Here is a 24718-nt window from a genome sequence, read left to right on the forward strand (position 1 = left end):
ACTATAATAATTGTTGCAATGCGACCTTGTGCACGCCAGTCTGTTAGTAGCTCTGTCAGCCGTTGAAACCAATAGATAGGAGAATAACTTTAATTTGTTTTAATTATTAGTGTCGGTCGAACAGGGCGAAAATGATCATATTCATTCTGCAACCCGTTCTGCAGCCATGTGACGCACATGTGCATCAAGTACGGAAAATGCGGGCTAGACATCCTGCAAAAACAACATATGGTAAAATGCATGTGCATCTGGTGGACATATGGCGTCAGAAAAAAATTAAAGCAGACGAGTGATGTGAGGAAAGTGGGAAAAGGATGGCTGTTCAGCTTGGAGCGCATTTTTCTATTTGGGGGGGGGGGGGTCGCCGCTTTGCCCAAAAAGTCACACTACAGGCACCCTGGAAGTAAGTTTGCATGATCAGACTTTCGAGCTGCTGCTGGGAGAGGGAACAAACGTCTAACCTCAATGCTTGAAATACATTTGTAATATTTGTCTACTTGTCGTTTATTTTCGTTGTCTAAAAATGAAGTGCCTTCCCACCGGATTCATCCTTAAAAGTGCCTTATTTCCCTTATTGCTCACCTTTCAATTGATCTATGGAACGCGGTCCCGGTATAACCAGGGGTATAACATGTTCCAGGGAAGCGCATACTCTGGCTCAGAACAAAGACAAAGGAATAAGTGAGTGAAGTTTTCATTAAAGTGTATACTGTTTATACAGTAATTTGATACTTGTGTGTAGTTTTGACATCATTTATGGTGATTGTCTCTAATAGTCTAAATTGTCTAGAATATACCTATTTTAATTATTTCTTATGCCTCACAGTAGGCCTATACTGAATTAAATGTTTTTTTTATTTAGCATCGACAGAACAAAAAAAACAAATTCGTATAGGCCTACACATATAGCTTTCTCTTTGTTTTGTTGTTGAATGGAATACACATTGGCATGTACAATTTCGCTGCAATCTCATAAAATTATGAAATCAACATTTATGGTAGGCTATAGAATGATTTAGATTATTCGACTTAATTTCTATAGAATAGGCAGCATTTTTTTCGTGGTCATTTTGTGTGACACAAATGCTTTTCCAGAAACTGGTGCGCATACGTTGTGCACAAGAACGTGAGCTGTGCGGTCGTGGGGGGTATGGAGAGCTTTGTGCAGCCGGAGTCAGCGCCTTGCCGGAAGCATCAGCCCAACTGCGCGCAACAAGTGATGTAAGTTGAGTGCTGCTATTTTGATTAGTCTAAAGAGCCGTGTTACAGCAGTGACTCAACATAATCAAGTATGATGACTTTGAACACTTATGCCGCATTCATGTGCTAGTAGGAACTAGGAAACTCTGAAATGTCCGCTATGCTAACTGTTGAATGCAGCACCCGTTAGCAAGTCGGACATTTGAGTTTCGTAATTCCGACTAGTACATGAACGCAACATTAACTTTGAACGTTCATTCCGTGTTTCAAACAATAGAGCTAGCCAGCGTGTAGTCTTAAAACCCGGAAATTAGTTACCTCTGGTTCATTCAGACATCCCTATGGGGAAAGAATATGGTTTTGGAATAAACACCGAAAATAAGGTCTGAGGTTAACACAAGCTCAGGAGATCTTATACGTTTTGTTCTATGAGATAATAGCAGTCAGTTAACATAACCTTTATTAATTATGAAGCCTTTGTGCTTTTTCCCCCACAACGTCATCAAATTCACAAATTGATGTTAGCTGATGAATATGATTTCATAGAACAAAACATAAGATCTAAGCCTGTGTTTACCACAGACCTTTTCTGCGTTTATTCAAAAACCCTACAAAAATGCCATTCATTTTCCTCATCGGCATTGTCTAACGAACAATGGCGGAGTTGGTGCCTACAAAAAGAGCCCATTACTATTTCTCTCTAGTGTTAAGGATCCATGGTTGGTCCCATCCTCTGCCTGAGACGGTCTCTAAGAAATAGTATTCAAAACACTGTCACATGATTGCATTGTTTATGGGCATACCGACTCAACGTGTGTAAATGTCTGTGATCTTTGCACCCACTGGATGGTGTGTAGTGATACCCCCAGGACATAGGCCCCTACTTGTCCCGTCATCCTCTGTAATCTGCCTTCACCCCTTTCGATCATCAGATTATTCTATATTTACGACAGACAAGTGAATTTGATTGACTTATTCTTTGCGGTCTATTTGTCAGTGTCTGCGACGAGTAAAATGTCAACGAGCCATTGAGCTTTATGGAAGATAAGGGGGGATAAAGGATTGTGCAGCTGAGAAGAATAGGTCCTTTATCTGCCTAGACTGTAAATAAGCAACTGCCTGTACTGGCACGCATTGGCACTGTTACTCACAGCCCCCCTGTGCAACATCAGAGGCATCTGACACATTTCTCCCCGGGTTGGCTGCTTTCGTGTGTGTTATTATTGAACACCATGTCGGGCAACAAGCAGCCAGCTCTGTGAGAATGTCCTGGGGCCAATGACGAAGCGTGGTTCCACATTTGACTGGGTGTGAATGGTGGAAAATATGAAGCAGCGTTAAAAGGAGTGCGTGATTAATTAGGAGTGTGACTGGCTAGCTAGCCCATCTGGAGTTTGTCATCATAAATAAACAGATCGTTATCGCCTGACAAAGCATTGTTCACATTTCATGAACATAAAGGCCCATTTGAAATTTGGAAAGCAGAAGGTCACTGTAGAATAACTCTGAGGGGGTTTATGCGGTGCTCATAGTTGCTAGAGTATGTCTTGGTTGAAGTCTTTCCTTTGAGATGTTCCCAATATCAATCATGGTTATATTGATTAAATCTGTTGTTAAACTATGAATATCATTACAATTCCTAATTTGAGAGGACTGCCAGTCAAGTTAAATCAATACAATCCCCCCCATTGTAGAAAATGTGAAGGCAGCTTTTGGTCATCCGTTTCTTTGCCATCTTTCTTTTTTCCAGGTATCGGACCCAATTCCGCCCCATGTATAAGGTTGGCTATAAGCTGGTGACAGAGCTGGAGTGGAGGTGCTGTCCAGGCCACCAGGGTCAAGACTGCAAAGACTTGAAAGGCATCCCATCCAGTCAGACAGTGCTGGGGCCTCGGCCCACCCTGCCTCCTGCCCCAGAGACACAGGGTAGGGGAAAGTTGCTCAAACCCACATCGCCTTGTAGAGACAGATACCTGACCCTAAACATGACTAATATGCTTGTTTTCTCATATGATTCCTTTAGGAATGTTTTTGCACTAATGTAATAATGTTAAACATAGATTACACCCACAATTAGATGTAAGTTTCTGAGATGAAAAGAGGATTTATCCTAACCATCTGATAATCCCCCTGTAGATCCGGGACATCAGGCATGGGGTCAGAGTGGCCACCCCTGGGGGGCAGGGAGGCAGCCAGGAGGTCAGACGGGCCAAGAGCCGGCAGGGGGCCAGGGAGGGAGTCAGACGACACAGCAGCTGGAGGAGGTGGTACAGCGTCTGTCCCAGCAGATTCTAGACATACAGTCAGCCATGACCAGCCTGTCGGCCAACCTGAGGGTGGACCTGCAGGAGGACGCCAGCAAGATGCTGGTCACGCTGCTCAACGTCTTGCGGCAGCCAGACCGCGTGCGTGGGGAGCAGCAGAGCATGCTGCTGCAGGGCCTTTCACTGGAAAAAGAATACAACACGGTGGACATTGACAAGTTCACGAGCAAGATCAACCACCTCAACGACACCATAAACACCAAGAGCAATGTACTGGACGACCTCCAAGCCAGAGTCAACCACCATGACGGACAGCTCCACCTGCTAATGGAGGCCAGCCCGGCCTCACCCCCTCCCTCTCCTCCGGCCAATGATGCGACCCTGCGCGCCTATGTGGACACAAAGTTCCACGCCCTGAAGGACGAGATGATGGAGGGCATGGAGATCAAGATGGCAGACCTGAAGAACTCATGTGACTATAAGATCCTGTCGGTTCAGGAGCAGTGTGCGGGCCAGGAGAACAGCTACCTGAGCCTGACCGAGCTCCTCGAGTCCAAGGAGATGAACCTCCGCAAGGAGATCCAGGACTTCAAGAACCAGCTGCCTAATTCACAGAGGGGAGACGGAACCCCTCCAGGGGTGGAAGAGCTGCGAAAGGAGCTGTTCCGGGTTGCTGAGGCCCAGCTGATCCTCCAGTCCAGCCTAGAGAAGAAGTCCAAGCCTGACCCACTCCTGCCCCGTGTGGAAGAGCTGGAGGCCCGTCTCAACATGTCGGAGAGGAGCGAGAAGGTGCGCAGCCTCTTCCTGGAGGAGAAGCTGAGGAGAGAGGGGGCGGAGGGGGCCGCAGACCTGAAGAAGGCTATGGAGGACAGGATGAGCTCCATGGAGGACCGGGTCACCACTCTACTGGTGGAGATAAGCAGCCCTGTATCTGGGGCGCAGACTGCGCTAGAGGCACTGCAGAGTGCTCAGGCTCTGGAAGACAGACTCAATTCCCTAGAACAGCTGTGCTCTACAGAGTGCAAGTCTGACCAACCGGCCATAGAGCGCATTCAACAGAACCTCCGGGTCTACAGAACTAGCCTAGACACAATTCAGTCTAACATCAATGGGCATTCAGCTAGTCTTGCAGACATGGAAGAGTTTGTCCAAGGGCAGCTCCTGAACCATACCGCCAGTCTTACAGATGTGCAGGAAGAACTAGGAGCTCTTAAAGAACGTATTGGAGGACAGCAGGGTTCTCTGTCAGCCTTGGGTCTCTCTCTTAGCGAGCAGTCCCTGGAGCTCCAGGGGCAGCTTCTGAACCACAGTGCCAGCCTTACAGGCGTGGAAGAAGCGCTAGGAGCTCTCAGTGGGCGTATGGGACTACAGAAGGGCTCTCTGTCAGACTTGGGTATCTCTCTCAGTGATAATCTTAAAGATGTGCAGGAAGAGCTGGGAGCTCTTAGTGGGCGTATGGGAGAGCAGGAGGGTTCTCTGTCGGCCCTGGGTCTCTCTCTCAGCCAGCAGTCCCTGGAGCTCCAGCAACTGAACACCTGTTGCCTGAGCAGTGCAGGGCCAGCCCAGAAGGCCAAGGGCCTGCTACAGCTCCACCTGACCCAGAGAGAGGAGCTGAGGGCCAGGCTGGAAGAGCTGGACAAGGAGGTGAAGGCTGAGGCAGACCACTGCAGCAACAGGACCGAGGGCGTAGCTCTGGACGTTGCCAGCATGGACAGCCGGGTTACCAGCTTGGAGAACATGTGTGGTAGGCTGGAACCCATCTCCAGCAGCCTGCACAGGATCAAGGAAGGGCTGAACAAGCATGTGACCGGCTTGTGGAACTGCATCAACCAGATCAATGGCACCTTGCAAGCCCACACCAAGGACATCAGAGGACTGAAGGGAACATACCAGAACCTCCAGGACCACTACTCAGGTATCACCCAGGCCCTACATCATCTGACCACCAGTCCTGAGAACAGTGGTAAGACTTGACATTGAGATTGACAACTTTGCTTGCTGAAAATTTGCATGATTATTCCAACACTCCAGGTTATATCTCCCATATGTTCTTAAACCTACAGCTCCCCTGCGACAACTTCTCCAGCTAAGTTTCCTACTGGTTACATTGCAGTAATATAATAATATACACTGTGTACAAAACATTAGGAACACCTTCCTAATATTGAGTTGCACCCCCATTAGACTCAATTCGTCAGGGCATGGTCTCCACAAGGTGTTGAAAGCGTTCCACAGGGATGCTGGCTCATATTGACTCCAATGCTTCCCACAGTTGCTTCCATTTAGCAGATGCCAAACTTAGTCATGCGTGCATATATTTTACGTACGAGTGGTCCCAAGAATCGAACCCACTATCCTGGCAGTGCAAGCACCATGTTCTACCAACTGAGCTACAGAGGACCACTGCAATATAAGGGCAATTCCACAGTAACGGAATTGTGCAGAGAATCACATTTTGGTTAATGAACTACAGTAAGTGAAGTTCACTCGGCAACAGAATTGCGGTAACGGAATGGGTCCCCGATCTATACTGCACAGAAATGCATAATTATGGATATGAATGTCATTCTCTTCACGGTGATGTATCCTGAATAGGTACACACAGGTAGAAATATGCAATATCCTCCTTTATGCATATTTGGGGATTATTCTACACACTGGCTATTACTTTAATGTTTGGGAGTGGAAAACAAGGCCAAATCAGAATCCATCATAGATGTCTGTTTCACAAGTTAGAGTAGAGTGGAGTTCATTACATTAGAGTCTACTCAACTTATTTTTTACTTTACTATGATTTGGTTTAGTTTTGGTCATGCCGGGACCAAAAATCAACATCTGTGGATATTGAAATTAAAGCCGGTCTTGACCATACCAAAAACGACATCTGTGAATGTTGAGATCAAGGCCAGGGTGGACCAAATTTCAACTACTTTTCAGTGTCCATGGACGTCCGTTTGTTGGTCAGTGTTCAGTGGATAAGAATGATAGTTGCAGTAAATGGAAAGAGAGGGGGCTCATGGGTAGGTGTCAGTAAAAGCCGGGAGAGGTGACATTAACTAGCAAGAGTGAGGCGGAGCAAGAGGTTTATGTAACTGAGCAAGTGAGTTAAGTCAGTTATTTACAATGACGGCCGACCCCGGCCAAACCCTAACCCGGACGACGCTGGGCTAATTGTGTGCCGCCCTATCACGGCCTGGAATCGAACCAGGGTCTGTAGTGACGCCTCTAGCACTGAGGTGCAGTGCTTTAGACCGCTGCGCTAGCCTTAAACACCAGACAGAAAGAAAAAGAAAACCTTTGAGTTGAACTAACCTTATGCCAGTGGAAGGGAGGACTGTAAGCAGGTGTCCCAACGGTGGTTGGTGACTACTATGATTTCCCATTGTAGCCAATTCAATTACATTAATTCCGTGACGGATTTTTCAGAAATCCCATTACCAATTTGGTAACAGAGTTGAGTTTTAACCACTTAGTAATTCATAAACCAATAGATATCAGTAAAAACACCAACTAATTGGTAGAGCTACTCTTACTTGTTACTTCTGTGAACTTTCATCGTACTACTTCCTCATGAAGGGGAGACATTTGAAAATATCTTAACGATATGCCGGTTTTTGGTAACAGAATTTCAAGGCAAAGGGCAATTGTTCTTAAACTTACACAAGGCAAATCATTTCTCCAAAACGATAAGTGTTATTAGTTGGTAGGGTTGTTTACCTCAACATTATTGGGTTTTGAAGTATTTTTAATACCTTTAAGATTTTCTGGTAGATGTTTTCTAAGACACCTTTTTCATCTGTTTGACCAGAAATCTAAGCCTTTGCTAATATTTAGGATGGAAAATGATTGAATTTTTTAAATTTTTTATTATTTTCTCTTACTCTTACTTTTCATTTGACATGCTCCTATAAACTTCACATGTCGGTGCTCATGGGTCCTTTTTACATGGAAATGACCATCATCCAGGTGTTCCAGTAGCAGAGACTGGTGATTACAATCAAATGGTGCTAATAAGATCAACTTCAGAGCTGCAGCTGGGGCCAATTTGAGTTGTGTTGAATGTAGGACGTTTCGTTGAGTGTATGAGAACAGAGCGAGAGAAAGAGGAGGGGGGGGGGGCTGGATTTCCATCTCACTGCGTCCTGACTCCGGGGCGGCAGCAATGATTGAACACACATGGTCTTTATAATAGACCCGGTTTGTGTTAAGCAATGCCTGGGCTTTAAGGGATTATCACCGTGCATGCATTTCTGTAGTAACTACTTCTGTCGTGACTAATCTTGCTGTCCCATGGTCATCTGTGAGTTCAAAAACCCCATATCCTTTTACATGATGGATAACTAGTGTGGACATGGACTAAGTTATAAATGATGGTGCCCAGGTGACTCAACCAGGAATAAAGGCACCGGAAGCACACTCCATAACATTTATGAGCATAGTGCCTCTTCTGAATACAGCTCAACATGACTGGTTTACAGAGCAGCTCTGCACACTCCTGTCTGGAAGTCCCATGGGGAAGGGGCCCTGGTCCTGGCTGTGAAGCCAGAGACTTTAGATCGGAGTCACTATTTCTCAATTCTGGGTGTAGCTCTGGAAGTCAAGTGTGAGCCTTAATAACAGTCTTACTTAGAAAGACAGATGTCACACTTTTCCCATTGTGCAAAATGTGCACATGGAGACTAAGAAATGAAGTGTCAGTAGCCCGCCCTTCACTTGTAACAACTTATGTTTAAAATCATTATTCTGTCAGCTGGAATGTTTGGGTTGTACTCCTCAGAGGGCAGCTCGCTAATCATATGTTCCAGACTGGATGCTGTTTTACCACAGGTCACATTGGGATGTCTTTGTCTCAAACTTGGCTCACTGCTTCACTTTTGTCCTGGACTGGCTTGCACAGTTGACTACTTATAAGGACGTGGAAAGTGATGTCCGTTATAGGGACGTCGGTCATTGGCTTATCAATTGTCTACTTATAGGAACCAATCAGATGGTTTTTTATTTGAGAGCAGAGGGGCCCAAGTATCTCAGTGGGTTCAGATCAGGTGCTTCTGGGTTGACATGACATCGCACCCTCCTACCTCCTAACTCTTTCTTCCCCCCCAGTGCCCTTGTGTTCCATCCCTCTCTCCATATCTCCCTGCTCCCTTTTGCTCTGGTGTTGTTGAATCTGTTTAGCACACTGGCCTGGCTGTGTCTCTCTCCTCTCTCTAAATAAAAACACAAGGCTCTATTTTGGACTGCCGCTAAGGAAGCGCAAGTGTCAAATGCACATTGGTTTGCCATTTCATCATGCAAAAAACTGGCGCACCGGCATATTCCAGCCCTGACACCAGGTTTGGTATTTTACCTGTCTAACTTCAGCTTGCTTGCGCTGAGGTGGCAACATTTGAGCGGTGTCCTTAAAAACAAGTGCAAAAGTTTCACATTTCATGCAGCTGTAATGGGAAGTTTTGAGACCCACAAAGCAGGTCTTGTCAGTAACGCAGTTGATAATGGCATGGATGTTGAGAGCGGGAGCGTAGCCTTTCCTGCCATGTTGCACAGTGCCCACGGAAGGAGAGATGCACCTTTTGTCCTGGTGAATCTCATATTTAGAAACATTTTTAAAAATATTGGTTTCCTCCATTTTATTTGATTAAAAACCAAGCATAGCCTACCCTCCCCTTAATTAATCAAGGCTGGTTTAGCAGCATTACACAGCTGCAGGTTTTTATCCTGGCCATTAACCAAAAGTAGCCTAAAAATAAAGGAGTTTTGAGTGGTCTACTGAGAATCCTTTGAAATATGAGGATTTGCCTTCATGCTTTTCCTTATTCACTTCACATACCTCAATCAATCAAATGTTTTTATAAAGCCCTTTTTGCATCAGCAGATGTCACAAAGTGCTGTACAGAAACCCAGCACTAAAACCCCAAACAACAAGCAATGCAGATGTAGAAGCACGGTGGCTAGGAAAAACTCCCTACAAAAAGGCAGGAACCTAGGAAGCCACCTAGAGAGGAACCAGGCTCTGAGGGGTGGCCAGACTTCTTCTGGCTGTACTGGGTGGAGATTATAAATGAGTGACTGCCATTAAGGCAAGAATGTTCTTCATGATGTTCATTGATGACCCAACAGGGTCAAATCATAATCACAGTGGTTGTAGAGGGTGCAAGAGCTCAGTACCTCAGGAGTAAATGTCAGTTCGCTTTTCATAGCCGAGCATTCAGCAGTCGAAAACAGCAGGTCCAGGACAAGGTAGCAGACAAGTCAGGGTTCCATAGCCGCAGGTAGAACAGTTGAAACTGGAGCTTCAGCACGACCAGGTAGACTGGGGACAGCCAGGAGTCATCAGGCCAGGTAGTCCTGAGGCATGGTCCTAGGGCTCAGGTCCTCCAGGAGGGGAGAGCGGGAGACACCACTAGCCCCCCGGGTACATAGACTTTTGCAGCATAGATACCTACATTTCGCTTGTTCAAGTAGGTTGTCTATCCCCATTTTCAAAGAGCACCCCTCGTCCTATTACCAAAGACAAACTCCTCCAAACTATTCAGTCACCCTATAATGTCATATCAACGGTAGATTATTTTGAGAATCTGCTACGCACGTAGGCAACTATACAATTGACAGGGACCTAGCAGTTTGTATGGGACGGCAGGTAGCCTAGTGGTTAGAGCTTTGGGCCAGTAACTGAAAGGTTGGTGTATCGAATCCCAGAGCTGACAAGGTAAAAATCTGTCGTTCTGGCCCTGAACAAGGCAGTTAACCCACTGTTCCCCGGTAGGCCGTCATTGTAAATAAGAATTTGTTCTTAACTGGCTTGCCGAGTTAAATAAAGTTTCAATAAATTGATGTGTGAATGTTATACGTAAAGACATTTAGGCCTACAGTACAGACCCGATCCTTTAAAAAAAATATTGTTGGTGGTTGAAAAATGTTATTCTTTGTTTAATTGGATTAAAAACCAACCTTTTTAGAAAGTTTGGCCGTCCATGAATTTAGGGTGAGGACAGACATGGCTCGAATGCAATGCAATTTCATCTACTAGTTCTAGAAAAGTGCAAATATGATCTGTAAGATGGTTCCAACATTACATTTGCAAACAGAACAACATTCCCCCTCTTTATATTGGATCTTTATCCAGCTGCTGTGAAAAGTTTGGATGTGTGTAAAACCCTACATAGTCTTAAGTTTCCTTGTCTGTATTATACAGCCACGGGGAGCAATTATGGTGCCTAGAACTGTATTTAGACAGCCTATTTAAAACAGTTTTTTTTTTTAATTGTTCAAATTTGATTTGAATTCTACACTTTCTTTTTAGGCCTAATCAATAGCCTAGTGAATTGAATCTTGCTTATTGACTACTTGTGGCATGTCCCTTCTCCAGACTGCCATTTACAGTAGGCATAGCCCCTATATCAGTGTGAATGCTCTAGCCTATGTATGTTTAACAATGTAAGTCCATATGGCAGCAATGCAATTACAACAATGTGGACTGCAGACATGTTCAACATATATTTAGCAAATATGGGCCAGGCTATTTCACGAACTAAGCTATAATGGACTAGCATTCGAATTAGAGTTGATGACAAAGTAATGCATATGTAAAAACACAACTTGAAGCAACCACATATTTAGCCATGGAGCACATTTTGATTGGCCAATAAGGGGCATCGACACACCCACAACTTGTTTATTCATCAAAACCCACTCCTTTCGCAGCACCACTCACTACTGCACCCATAACTCCAGTTGTGAAAATAGCAAAAAATATTTGACACACCCCCGAATCTAAAACGCCAGCGCTAAGATTGTGTTAGGTTTGTTCAAATGTAGCCCACAGGTTGCATTTCAAATGGAACCCTATCCACTATATAGTGCACTTCTTTTGACCAGAGCCCTAAGAACCCTGGGGACGCAGACACAGTGAGCAGTCAAGGCTTTCCCCTGAGCCACATGTTCTGCTCTGTACTGCCATGACATCATACACACCCTACCCCCTAAAGTTAGAGCGCGAGTAAGCGCTGGATGGAGGGACCTAGATTAGGGATCCTCAATTTTCCTCAGTGGTTTAGATAATAAATGTCTTGATTGCTGAAAGAAAACAAGCAGATTTTCCTAAAATGGCATGTTTGGCTGCTCACCGACTGACAATTCCGGCTTGACAAATGCCAAATTTAGCTTGGCTTGTTGACCGGTCTGAAAATCAAGTCCAAACTGCTAACAGATTTGGCTCGGCTATTTAGGTTGTGTGTTCATTGGTTTGGAGCTCTATTGCAAAACACCGTGCTCGGGAGAAAGATATTTTGTTAGGATTATCAAAAGTGTAGTTTAAGGCAATTTCCCAAACCATTAGTGACAACCAAGCAGCTAATAAGGTCTCTCCTGATCCTACCAATCACTCCCCAAAGATTAGCTGTGTGTGTGTGTGTGTTCTTGTTTGTTCTCCCATGTGTGTCTGTGAGAACCACACATGCAATATGCCCAACCTTGCTTTGCCTCACCACCATCCAGAGGTTTCCTGACAATGGGATCTCCACATTACACTAAGTACCACTTCCTCAGTGTGTATGATGTTTGTGTCTGAAGCAAGTATGCTTACTTAACAGCACATCCTTTTCATTGTGTTTGACAGAGTGGCCTCGGGTCACTAAAATCCTGTTACCAGACAACACTTAAGGGTTCTGTTATGGCCAGTAAAGAGAACCTATTATGCCACCTCAGAGTCTATAATGCTCAGGTCAATGACCCTATGATAAATACGGAAGGCTGTAGGATGACAGTCTGACACACTGGCCAATTGTGAAAACCCTGGGAGAGAGAGATGGTTGCATCCCAAAGTGGCAATCTATTCCCTTTACAGTGCACTACATTTGACCAGGCCACCATGTGCTCTTGTCAAAAAGAAGTGCGCTGTAAAGGGAAGAGGGTGCCATTTGGGACGCAGGGCTCTGGCATCACAGGTGCTGGCCCAGATGGTCCAGAGCAGTGGCAGTCGGTGGAGGAGGACAATATTTAGTTTTTATGAGCATGGCCTTCTGACAAATCACTTGGCTCCCGCGGCAGTAAACACGTCACTTTAGTCTCTTGCTAAAAACCACCTTGTAACTGCTCATTTTTATTCCGCGCTGTCCCACTAAACAAATGTGATGTATTAATTGTTACAGGTTTAAGATGAAGATATCCAATTATCACTTCTTCCCCTGAAAGTAGACTTCAGGTCCAAATTCTGGGAGTGAATGCATTTATTTCCGAAATCCCAGGCTCTGGATCGTGTCCGTTTTGGCTCAGGCTGACTCGTAAATCTGGTCTGTGGTACTAAACTGCTGTACAGTGGTTATGATGTGGTATGTAACATGGGCGACCACACGGATTCTTACGTGTCCTCAGACTGGTGGAGGGAATACTGTGCGAATGGCCCGGCTGTGAGTGTAGAGTTATCCGGATACATTGTAACACTCCCTCCAAGGCTACAGCTGCAATTGTTTACATCCACCTCTTTAATCATGGTGCACACATGCACACACACGTTGGCGCCCCATCCTTTAATAATTACCCTGGGATTGGGGCTGAGATTGGCATTCAGTCGGAGTCATCCAGGCCCAAATACACACACACACTAAACGTCACACGTGGAAATGCCGCCTCAGTCCCTCCTGTGGTGTTTTACAGGTTGCTAGTAGTCTCTTCTCTGTGTCGTGTTTAATAGGGAGTAGGGTGAAGCTGCCCCCTAGACTGTGATCTTAGTTTCAGTTCAGCATTTTCCACACTAATGGTTGGGGGAAGTTGATCCTAGATAAGAGCTCCCTCTTAAAAAGTTTTAGTGTTGATTTTGGGGATAGGCCCGCCTGGTGACTTGGTATGCAGGTATGCTATTAATGTACAGCCTAGTCCCTTTCTGAAAGAGTTTGGACATATTGCCGGTGGTCTCTTTCAGACTGCTCAGGATAATAATGTTGTAGGAGTAGGCTGAAGTTGCCCCTGCCTGGACACTCTTGGGTCCGTTATGCATATTCCCCACTAATGGTTAAAGGGCAATTCCGCCACTTTTCAACTACATACTGTATTCATTTTCTCCAGCACCATACCAGTATATATACAAATTAGTGGATTTGGTTATTTCAGTCACACCTGTTGCTGACATATATAAAATCAGGCACACAGGCATGCAATCTCCATAGACAAACATTGGCAGTAGAATGGCCTTACTGAAAAGCTCAGTGACTTTCAAAGTGGCACCATCATAGGATGCCACCTTTCCAACAAGTCAATTCGTCAAACTTCTGCCCTGGTCAACTGTAAGTGCTGTTATTGTGAAGTGGAAACGTCTAGGAGCAACAACGGCTCAGTCGCAAAGTGGTAGCCCACACAAGGTCACAGAACGGGACTGCCGATTGCTGAAGCACCTAAACATAAGCCATACTCAGTTACAACACTCACTGCTGAGTTCCAAACTGCCTCTGGAAGCAACGTCAGCACAAGACCTGTTCGTCAGGAGCTTCATGAAGAAATGTGTTTCCATGGCCGAGCAGCTGCACACAAGCCTAAGATCACCATGCGCAATGCCAAGTGTCGACTGGAGTGGTGTAAAGCTCGCTGCAATTGGACTCTGGAGCAGTGGAAACGGGTTCTCTGGAATGATGAATCACGCTTCACCATCAAATCAAATTTTATTTGTCACATATACATGGTTAGCAGATGTTAAAGCGAGTGTAGCGAAATGCTTGTGCTTCTAGTTCCGACAATGCAGTAATAACCAACGAGTAATCTAACAATTCCACAACAACTACCTTATACACACACAAGTGTAAAGGGATAAAGAATATGAATGAGTGATGGTACAGAACTGCATAGGCAAGATGCAGTTGAAGGTATAGAGTACAGTATATACATATGAGATGAGTAATGTAGGGTATGTAAACATTATATTAAGTTGCATTGTTATGGCAGTCCAAATGGACTAATCTAGGTTTGGCGGATGCCAGGCGAACCCTACCTGCCCGAATGCATAGTGTGCCAACTGTAAAGTTTGGTGGAGGAGGAATAACAATCTGCGTCTGTTTTTCATGGTTCGGGCTAGGCCTCTTAGTGCCAGTGAAGGGAAATCTTAACTCTACAGCATACAATGACATTCTAGACGATTCTGTGCCTACGACTTTGTGGCACCAGTTTTGGCCCTTTCCTGTTTCAGCATAATGCTCCCGTGCACAAAGCGAAGTCCATACAGAAATGGTATGTCGATCAGTTTGGAAGAACTTGACTGACCTGCACAGAGCCCTGACCTCAACCCCATCGAACACCATTGGGATGAATTGGAACGCCGACTGCAAGCCAGGCCTAAATCGGCAAACATAAGTGCCCGACCTCATTAATGATCTTGTGGCTGAATGAAATGGAGAAATGTTCTAACATCTAGTGGAAAGCCTTCCCAGAAGAGTTGAGGCTGTTATAGCTGCAAAGGGGGGACCAACTCCATATTAATGATTTTCAATGAGCACGTGTCCAAATACTTTTGGTCAGTGAGAATATTTGAAAATGGACGTTTCTTAAAAAGATAGGTCCTAAAAAATGCTTCTCTGTGACATCACACGATAGGATTAAAAGTAAGAAACTGATTTTCAAAACCTGCATCCAGTTTCTAGCTCCCCACATCACCTGCAAATCTGTGTTTGAAAATCAATATTTAAAAAAAGTAACTTTTGATTATGTCATCAGATACAACCTCTTAACTTTATCCCCCCCCCTACAAAACGTTGAAATGTGCCATTTTCACATATGGGAAATTCCATGGTAACGGAATTACGCTGAGACGGTCTCACTTCAAAAAGTTACAAAACAAAAACTATTGATTTCAAAGTTTAAACAAACTGTACACATTTTTACTATTTCCACAAAACATTTTACAAACACACACTTACTGGAAGAACTGTGCAGATGCAGTTTGGCAACATAATTTTGCCCCCAAACAAGACCACATTTGGTTGGTCCAGACCAGACCAAATCTGAACCAATCATAGACATCTATGTTTCACAAGATTTGACAGTACAGCAGAGTTCAGTACAGTAAATTATACTGCACTTTACTGTGCTGTACTAAACTCTACTGTACAGTGCTGTGCTATTCTCTACTTTTCTTTATTGTACTCTACTGTTCTCTACCATGCTTTACTGTACTGTGCTGTCCAAACTTATGATTTTACTAAGTTACAGTTCATATAAGGAAATCAGTCAATATAAATAAATTCATTAGGCCCTAATCTATGGATTTCACATGACTGGAATACAGATATGCATCTGTTGGTCACAGATACTCTTTAAAAAAAAAGTAGAGGCGTGGATCAGAAAACTAGTCAGTATCAGATGTGACCACCATTTGCCTCATGCGGCCTGACACATCTACTTCGCATAGAGATGATCAGGCTGTTGATTGTGGCCTGTGTAATGTTGTCCCACTCATCTTCAATGGCTGTGCGAAGTTGCATCGATAAAATGCAATTGTGTTCATTGTCTGTAGCTTATGCCTGCCCATACCATAACCCCACTGCCCCCATGAGGCACCCTGTTCACAACGTTGACATCAGCAAACTACACGACACCATACACGCAGACTGCCATCTGCCCGGTACAGTTGAAACCGGGATTCATCCATGAAGAGCACACTTCTCCAGTCTGCCAGTGGCCATCGAAAGTGAGCATTTGCCCACTGAAGTCAGTTATTTTGCTGTGCAAACTCAGTTTCAACAGCTGTCCGGGTGGCTGGTCTCAGACGATCCCGCAGGTGAAGAAGCCGGATGTGGAGGTCCTGAGCTGGCGAGGTTACACGTGGTCTGTGGTTGTGAGGGTGGTTGGACGTACTGCCAAATTCTCTAAAACAACATCGGTGTCAGCTTATGGTAGAAAAATGAATATTAAATTCTCTGGCAACAGCTCTGGTGGACATTCCTGCAGTCAGTATGCCAATTGCACTCGCTCAAATTTTAGGGTGGCCTTTTATTGTCCCCAGCACAAGGTGCACTTGTGTAATGATCATGCTGTTTAATCAGCTTCTTGATATGCCACACCTGTCAGGTGGATGTTTCCAGTCTGTTAGTCCTGAGATTGCTAAATGTTCTTCTTAGAAAAGAGTTTGTAGCAGAAGCAGAAGAGGCTGTTTCTTTCAGAATACACCAACTTCTAGGGATTTTTTCACCACTTACCAAGGTCTTCCTGAAATACTGGTGGTGGCAACTTCTTCCATCACCTCTCATTCCTTAGGGAAAACAAAGTTAGGTGTTACCTCACTTGGTCCTCTGCAAACTAGTTGTGTCTGAATTCTGTCAGTCAGAACAGAAGGCCAGTCAGCAGGTTCTGTAGACAGTGGTTCATCCTCAGCAGCAGGATTTGGTGGGGATTCTGCTACAGGCATTTCTAATGGAGAGCACAGGGGCATTCGTTTACCCACGTTATTCACAGCATTTATAGTGGTGGAACATCCCACATACATACCCAGTAATAATAAAATCATCATTGTTACCTACAATATGGAAACGTAAGACTTTGCAAAAAGGAAATTATTTATTTTGTTTATGTTATGCACACAAACACATGCGTGTACCCACACCTGAAGAATCCTGCTGGGGAGAAATGGAGACAAAGAGGTCTTCATCCTCAGGTAACATTTGTGAAAACACCGGTGTGGCTGAGGTGGTGGATGGCTCCTCAGCCTGAGGTGCCGAGATCATTTCTGAAGAAGCCTGTGTGGCTGAGGTGGATGGCTCCTCATCCTGAGGTGACGAGATCATTTCTGAAGAAGCCTGTGTGGCTGAGGAGGTAGATGGCTCCTCATCCTGGCCAGTGCCAGAGGGTGCTCCAAAATATTTCAGAAGTGCCCCTGAATTTGCATTGAAATACAGTATGAGTCTGACACCCTAAATACATTTGTTGCACAATTAAATATACATGTCATTATGCACAATTTATCAAACTTTCAGAATAAGAACCAAATGAACCATACAACCTCCTTGGCTAATTCTAGGCATAAGACACCCCGAAATACTAAATATATCACAAAATATCAGCATAATATAGATGTATTTTAAGTTAGCCTACAGCATTGGAAATTCCTCTTACTAAGCTCAGGACCTAGTCAATACAATCAATGAAAACCTGATGTCACCTCAAGTTAACCAAATCAATAATACATTCTGCAGGATACACACATTATCATGATGAAACTGTGTGAAATTATATCCAATGTTATGTAAGCTAGCTGGACAGAAAACAGAATATTGTCACCCTATGCGTAATAGCATAGCAAGCAACATATTTGTTAGCCTAAGTGTTATACGAGCCTATTTCATGACATGCATAATATTATACTCATAAAGAGATGACATAGCTACATACCTTTAATATTTTGCACGTTTCTTATCTTTCCTCATTTTCCTAAACTGGGCACCTGATGGCTTAGATCTTTTCTTATCCATTTGTGTGGATTTGGCACTCGAGCATCAATACATTACCCATCCCCCAACACAGTCAACCAAGAGTCAAGACTAACCCAATTCACCTTGGTGGTGATCACACTGGTTTTATTCTTAACGATTTCGCACAAACCAGAACAAAATGCAACAATATGTCTGTGTAACTATATATATTCACAGTATTATGAATGAATTGTGGTTTATTTAGTAGCATTTCGTAGTTTGTCTGATTTTACTAATTGCATTAGTACTGTACAAAGTTAGAGGTACGCTATTTGATAGATTCCCCCACTCTCCCTACCTCGGGCTTCCAGTGGGGAGACCCGAGGTCAACCTACCCACACTCCCCTCCCCATCTCGTACTTTGAGTGGGAGACCTTCCCAGGCAGTAGCCTGCCTAGCTCACAAACTAGAATCAGGGCGCCCACTCCGACACGGTTAATTGACCCACAGTCCCACACGGTGACATGATATCATTGACGTAACGTGCAAATGAGTGATCGAAAACCGATCGCGCAAATGTCACCATTCCAAATTTTTGGGTGCGGGCGCCCGGTGCCGCTCCCGGCAAGATACCTAAATCCGCCACTGACTGTCAGTAGTTGTTAAAAGTTGTGCAGCATTGTGAAGTTCCTCTCTGACATCGAATGCATGCGTTCCTACAACACAGAAGTAAGACTTGAGGCTACAGGGCTGCTGAAGGCAGTGAATGACCCCGGCTTTAAGTTTACAGCCGCCATGGTGTACAGAATCGTCGGTCTTCTCGATCCTCCAAACAAATTACTTCAGGCAAAAGCAACGGATCTTTACACTGGAGTCAAAGTGGGTCCTCAGTGCGTTCGGCTGTGTCAAGAAGCTGAGGTGCTACAGGAGTTCGAAGCCATTTGGGAACAGTGGCACTGGTGCACCAGTTTCAAGCAAATGACAATGTTATGGAAGTACAAATCCTCAGCAATACGTGGAGGACAGTACAGTAGGCCAGCAGGACAGAGGAGAAGAGGCTGTGTAAAAAAACTGTTCTTCAGGATGCTGTCATTGGTGAAATGTCAAAACGATTCAGCGAATGTAACAGCCAACTACTGGTGGAGGCCATGTGTGCCCTTGACCCAGAGATACATGACTTTCTAAAAAATAAAAAGATGAAACCACTGCAATGGATCTAAGCAAAACAGATTTGATGGAAGCTAGGTTTAGTGACGCCAGCTCTGGCTAACAATGACTGAAATCGCCCACTATGGCTCCAATGAGGACAGATGGCCCAACTTGATATCCTGCAATGATTCTCTGGGCCCCTCTCCACTATTCCTGCCGTGCTTACTACACTGAAACATGGACTGATTTTTTGGGCGTCCACAGCTACATGCGAGAACTCGTTTTCCACTTTGACTAAGGTGTTCAGTCAGCACAGAAGAAGCATGCTACACCTAAGGAAAGCTCAACTAATCTAACTGCCATTTTAGGGGGATCTTACATGAAGATTTCAGGGAGAATGGAATGATCGATGACTCAGGAAGTTCCACAGAGCATCAAAGAGGCTGCAACTCTTTTGAAAAGTTATAGATTAAAACCATGTAGCTGGTTGTTTTTTTTTTACCCCGTTTCCTCCCCAATTTCATGGTATCCAATTGGTAGTTAGTCTTGTCTCATCGCTGCAACTCCCGTACGGACTCGGGAGAGGCGAAGGTCGAGAGCCGTGCATCCTCCGAAACACAACCCAACCAAGCCACACTGCTTCTTGACACAATGCCCACTTAACCCGGAATCCAGTCAAACCAATGTGTCGGAGGAAACACTGTGCACCTGGCGACCGTGTCAGCGTGCACTGCACCCTGCCCGTCACAGGAGTCGCTAGTGCGCGATGGGACAAGGACATCCCTGCCGGCCAAACCGTCCCCTAACCCGGACGGCGCTGAGCCAATTGTGCGCCGCCCCATGGGTCTCCCGGTCGCGGCCGGCTGCAACAGAGCCTGGACTCGAACCCAGAATCTCTAGTGTCACGGCCTTAGACCACTGCTCCACTCCGGAGGCCCGGCTGGTTGGTTTTTATTGAAATCTTGCTTTAGTGTGTAGGGCGCCGCCCATGGTGTTGATCGAGCGTGGCGGAGATTGTGCCATTGAACCGGTCACTTCTTGGTCAAAAGCATTTGAACGTGTATGTTTTATTGTGGTATAGCCAGATATAAGGGGAATTCAATAACATTCCAATGCAAGAACCCCCAAAAATGTGTCACTTTATCCTGACATCGGGTCTGATCTGTGGTGTGGTCTTTAATAACCCCTTTAGGTCACTGATGACAGGGAGAGATAATTACTCACTGTTTAGATGCTAATGACAGAATCTCTCAGGCATATTGAGAAACATTCTATACAATAACTGTACTTTCATGTAAAATGACTAGAGAAAGTACAGTAGAAGGTGTAAGAGTGCAGAGCCGTGGTCAAGTGGGTAACACTCCCAGCACATGATGCCTCTGGGGTTAAATCCCCGTATCCATCCTTCCTCATGTGTCTCCCACCTATTTATCTCCCCATCTGTTTCATGCCTGTCAAATAAAGTAAAAAAATACTGAGGGGAGAGGAATTCCCCGCAAAATTGAAAGAAGATGTACTGTAACTAAAAACGACACAGAAAATGAGCCAATAAGGAAAAAGATACAAGCCATTACAATGGCATACTGTCAGTACGCAGACTATGTGCTGCATGTAGGGCCCCCGTCCACTAGAAAGTCAGTCGGGGTCTCAACTTACAACAGCAGTTTTCCTCTGTCAGTTACTGACAGTCAATCAATTAGCCCATATCAGCTAACATTTTATTGATTGCTAGGTAAGTTAGTCTAGCCAGCTATCTTGTAGTAATCATGGCCAAATTATTGATCTGGCACACAAGACACATGCCCAGGGGCCCTCATTGATTTTGTAAGAAACTCTAGCTCAGATATCATATGAACATTGCATAAGTCATGGAAGAAATGTGCTGAACTGCAGGGAACAGATTTTAAAACTGCAAACTTTTCTTCCTATCCCATAGCAAAATCTGTTAAATCACATGAAATTAGTTTTAAAAAATGCTAAAGTTTCTTTCTGCCCCATAAAATGTGTAGAATGGCAGCTAAATGTACTTTAAAACTGCAACATTTTCCCTACGCCCCATGGCAAAATGTGTAGAATTGCAGGACATTAACTTTAAAGCTGCAATATGTCACATTTTGGGAGAGTTCTAGATCTGTCAATCTCAATGAAAGCAAGTCTAAGAAGTGGTAGATATGTCCTGTGTGTGCTATTTCTATGCGCACATAAGTTACTTTCTGTTTTGTACACCAGCTGAAATACAATATATTTGGTTATGGAAAAGTTATTTCACAGCGGTTTAGATGGTATAATGATTTTCCACATTGCTTGTTTTGTCACAAACTGAAATTAGGCGAACTATCAGAATTTTAGCAACCGGGAAATGGCGACGCAATTTCTGCATATTGTACTTTTTTAAAGCTGCACATCTCTCCACCGCCAAGAGGGGGGGGGTGTCACTAAAATGTTCTGCCCACGAGGTGGGTGGGGGCCCCCCCAACAAAATCTTGCTTAGGGACCCCAAAACGCTAGAGGCGGCCCTACATACTGGTGTTAGTTCCCCCAAATCAACTTTTACTGTAAGGAAAGTGAAAGCTTTCACTCCAGAAGCACAGAGGCTGTTTAAGAGTAATGACAGTGACAGCTTGACCTTTCTGTCTGAAAGGAATTCTCTCTCTGATGCCGCTCTTTTGTCTAGACATTGTCTTCACAGTCATTTTTGGCCCATAACTTAATGCTGAAGGGGACGTGAGACTGGGAGAGTCCTACTGTCTATCAGTGTAAGGATTCAACACACCAGCTGGTTTGTTAACACGTGTTGACCTCTCCACATCTGGTCTGTGGTTTTATCCCTCGCTCCATCCTCTCCTTCTTTTGACACCCTGGTTTGTCATTACCCCCTCTTTTCAGGTGTTCATGCAGGTGTGAAGGAGTCTGGTAATCCCACCGAGACTAAGCTTGTCCCTCAGGGCCCTGTCCTACCCATTGGGCCAATACCAGATGGGGCCCTACTACATATGATGGAGACTGGGGAGGCAGGAGCCCCCGGGATCACCATCTCTTCCAAACCTCCCAAAGGGGCCGACGGCAGCATGTCCACCCTCAAGGGCTTTGCTGGAGCCCCAGGTGAGATCTAGGGGTAGCTGGGAGAGAGGCTAGGAACAAGTACAGAATGCATTTGCACATCTACACACACCCCAAGCACATGCAAGTAGGTATGTTTGCAAGATTATTTGCATTCTTTCAAAACTTCATGAAATGTATCTTGGTTATTTTACAGCCTCCCCACCCTCTACAGGGTATTTAAAGCCTAATATGCCAGTGATTTCTGGTAAGTGCTATTTGACTCATTTGATTTACTATCAATATACAATGTTGAATCTCCTGAAAATGAACCTCTTTCAACAGTTGCCCACATTCCTCTGAGGCCGTCATTACACAAATCATGTTTCACTTTAACAGGCAAGATATTTAGTACTCTTGTTCAGATAAATTCCATAGTATTCCAATCTGCTACTGCATGGAAAAGAATTGTCCCAATAACCACTTTTTAAAAAATAAGTGAGAATGTGTGTCAATGTGACAGATTTAAACTTTAACCCTGTATCAGGTGAGCGGGTGTCCTTCTCGGCTGGTCTCAACCGCTTGCCCTTCCCTGGGGAGGTGGGTATCATCCGCTTCAACAAGGTGTTGGTAAACGATGGGGGACACTATGACCCTCACACAGGTAATGACTATATCACCATCACACACATACAGACATCACCACACTAATCTAGATGTCAACTACAACCTATAACATCTAGGTGACAATACAGATTCATGTTTGTTCCCTCCCGCAGTTGACATGTATGAGTGCCCCCTTGTGGCTGATAGGTTTCCTCTGACCCTCTTCATGTCTTCCAGGCATCTTTCACGTTCCCATGGAGGGCCGCTACCTGCTGAGTGCCGTGCTGACAGCCCAGAGAGGTGCCAAGGTGGAGGCGATGTTCTCTGTGTCCAACCGCAGCATCCAGAGGCTGGACACGGCCGGTTACCTGCCTGATAATGGTGGAGGAGGTGGGGCTGGCTCCACCAGCTGTGACTGCGGAGGCTCTGCCTCCCTAAGCCTGGTTCTCACTCTGATGCGTGGGGACAGGGCAGGTTTAGTCATGACCGCAGGCAAACTTGCCATCTCGGAGAACACAGAGTTCCTCTCAACATTTAGCGCCGTGCTTCTCTACCCCACCCCCTCAAAAAAATAGCTGCCATGTTATAGACAAAGTTATCCCCTAAAAAAAAGAGAATCCCGCCAATGATATTGCTTTATGTAGCTCCACCCTCAAAACAACACCCATTCTACTTTAGATGTATGCCTCGTTCACGTGTTAGCCGGAACTAGGAAACTCTGAAATTTGACTTGCTAATCGGTTGTAGTTCTACACGTGTCGTGTTCAACCAGTTAGCAAGATGGTAATTTCTGAGTTTCCTTGTTCCCGACAAGCACGTGAACGTGGCAGTAGTATGCCCAACATTGCATGCCTTACAGGAATTTTAGCAAAACAGGTAGATTGCTTTAACGTACTATCATATGACAGAGCTTTCATACAAAAAGAGATGTATCAAATATTTGATCATAGGATTCTTATGGAGGGGATGGGGCAGGCTACTGCCATTTATGGAGTATTAACATTTAGTGATTGATTATATTTGAAATGTTTGAATGTGTGCTTGTGTTGATGTGTTCAATTTGTTGTAGTTATTTTGAAATGACTATTTTATGAGAACCATCCATTATAATACTGTACATACAGGTAACTGACAAAATAAAAGAAACCTCAATAAAGTTTCTTAATAGGGCGTGGGGCCACCACAGCTTCAATGCGCCTTGGCATAGATTCTACAAGTGTCTGGAACTCTATTGGAGGGACGCGACACCATTCTTCCACAAGAAATTCCATAATTTGGGGTTTTGTTAATGGTGTTGGAAAACTTTCAGGCACCGGCCCAGAATCTCCCATAAATGTTAAATTGGGTTGATCTGGTGACTGAGACCACAATGGCATATGGTTTACATTGTTTTCATGCGCATCAAACCATTCAGTGACCACTTGTGGATGGGGGCATTGTCATCCTACAGGGTCTTAGTCATGGTAGCCCAAAAAATTGCTAAAATAATGTATAAAATACCCAGCATTGTATACATGATGGGATGTTGATTGCTTAATTAACTCAGTGTTCCACCTGTGTGGAAGCACCAGCTTTCAATATACTTTTGTATCCCTCATTCATCAAGCGTTTCCATTGTTTTGGTAGTTACCTGTAGCATCGTTAGAGGAACTAACGTTAAACAAATAAGCTGGTCATTTTTCTACATGACAAGGGATACAGAACTTTTCAACAAGGACAGTTGTTTTGAAAGGTCTTTTTTGTATTTCAACACATTCCAATGAGTCAATGTTCTTTAGGACCAATGCCTGAAAAGGAAATGTTTCAGTACCTTTTCTTGGATCAGAGGACTTGAATTCAGCCCTGGGGGCCAGTAATAAAAGATGTGTTTAAACAGTGGCCATGAGTGTTTATTAACTAGGGTATTGTGTAATAATAATAATAATAATAATAATAATAATAATAATAATAATATAGGCCTACTGTTTATAGTATCACTATAAATTATGACCGAATGGTATCACAGGTGTTTCTTACATGAATTACAGTGAGTTTTGTTTAGGAAAAAGTGGATTGCATGTTCAAACAGTAGTAGGA

General features: G+C 44.4%; 1 protein-coding gene across 3 annotated transcripts; it reads left to right on the top strand.

Annotated features, from left to right (window-relative positions):
• Nucleotides 1-395: 395 nt before the first annotated feature.
• On the top strand, nucleotides 396-24515 carry LOC112215658 (EMILIN-2). 3 transcript variants are annotated; one of them, XM_024374871.1, is made up of 9 exons: nucleotides 396-681; nucleotides 1096-1221; nucleotides 2951-3126; nucleotides 3337-5427; nucleotides 21884-22099; nucleotides 22254-22304; nucleotides 22382-22435; nucleotides 22584-22700; nucleotides 22880-24515. In XM_024374871.1, exons 1-9 carry the CDS (start codon nucleotides 524-526, stop codon nucleotides 23215-23217), a joined length of 3327 nt encoding a protein of 1108 aa, XP_024230639.1. In that variant the 5' UTR covers nucleotides 396-523; the 3' UTR covers nucleotides 23218-24515. The 3 variants fall into 3 exon arrangements, with proteins under 3 accessions (XP_024230639.1, XP_024230640.1, XP_024230641.1); XM_024374872.1 differs by having other exon boundaries at nucleotides 3337-5379; XM_024374873.1 differs by lacking the exon at nucleotides 22382-22435.
• Nucleotides 24516-24718: the final 203 nt, after the last annotated feature.

Source organism: Oncorhynchus tshawytscha, linkage group LG16 (genome assembly GCF_018296145.1).
Source record: "Oncorhynchus tshawytscha isolate Ot180627B linkage group LG16, Otsh_v2.0, whole genome shotgun sequence".
Lineage (NCBI taxonomy): Eukaryota > Metazoa > Chordata > Actinopteri > Salmoniformes > Salmonidae > Oncorhynchus > Oncorhynchus tshawytscha.

What these genes read in the sequence shown, in the direction of transcription:
- LOC112215658 (XM_024374871.1), top strand. Translation starts at nt 524, where the DNA reads ATGAAGTGCCTTCCCACCGGATTCATCCTTAAAAGTGCCTTATTTCCC. An exon ending in AACTGCGCGCAACAAGTGAT is followed by an intron (nt 1,222 to 2,950) that starts GTAAGTTGAGTG and finishes TCTTTTTTCCAG; the next exon opens with GTATCGGACCCAATTCCGCC. An exon ending in CACCAGTCCTGAGAACAGTG is followed by an intron (nt 5,428 to 21,883) that starts GTAAGACTTGAC and finishes CCCTCTTTTCAG; the next exon opens with GTGTTCATGCAGGTGTGAAG.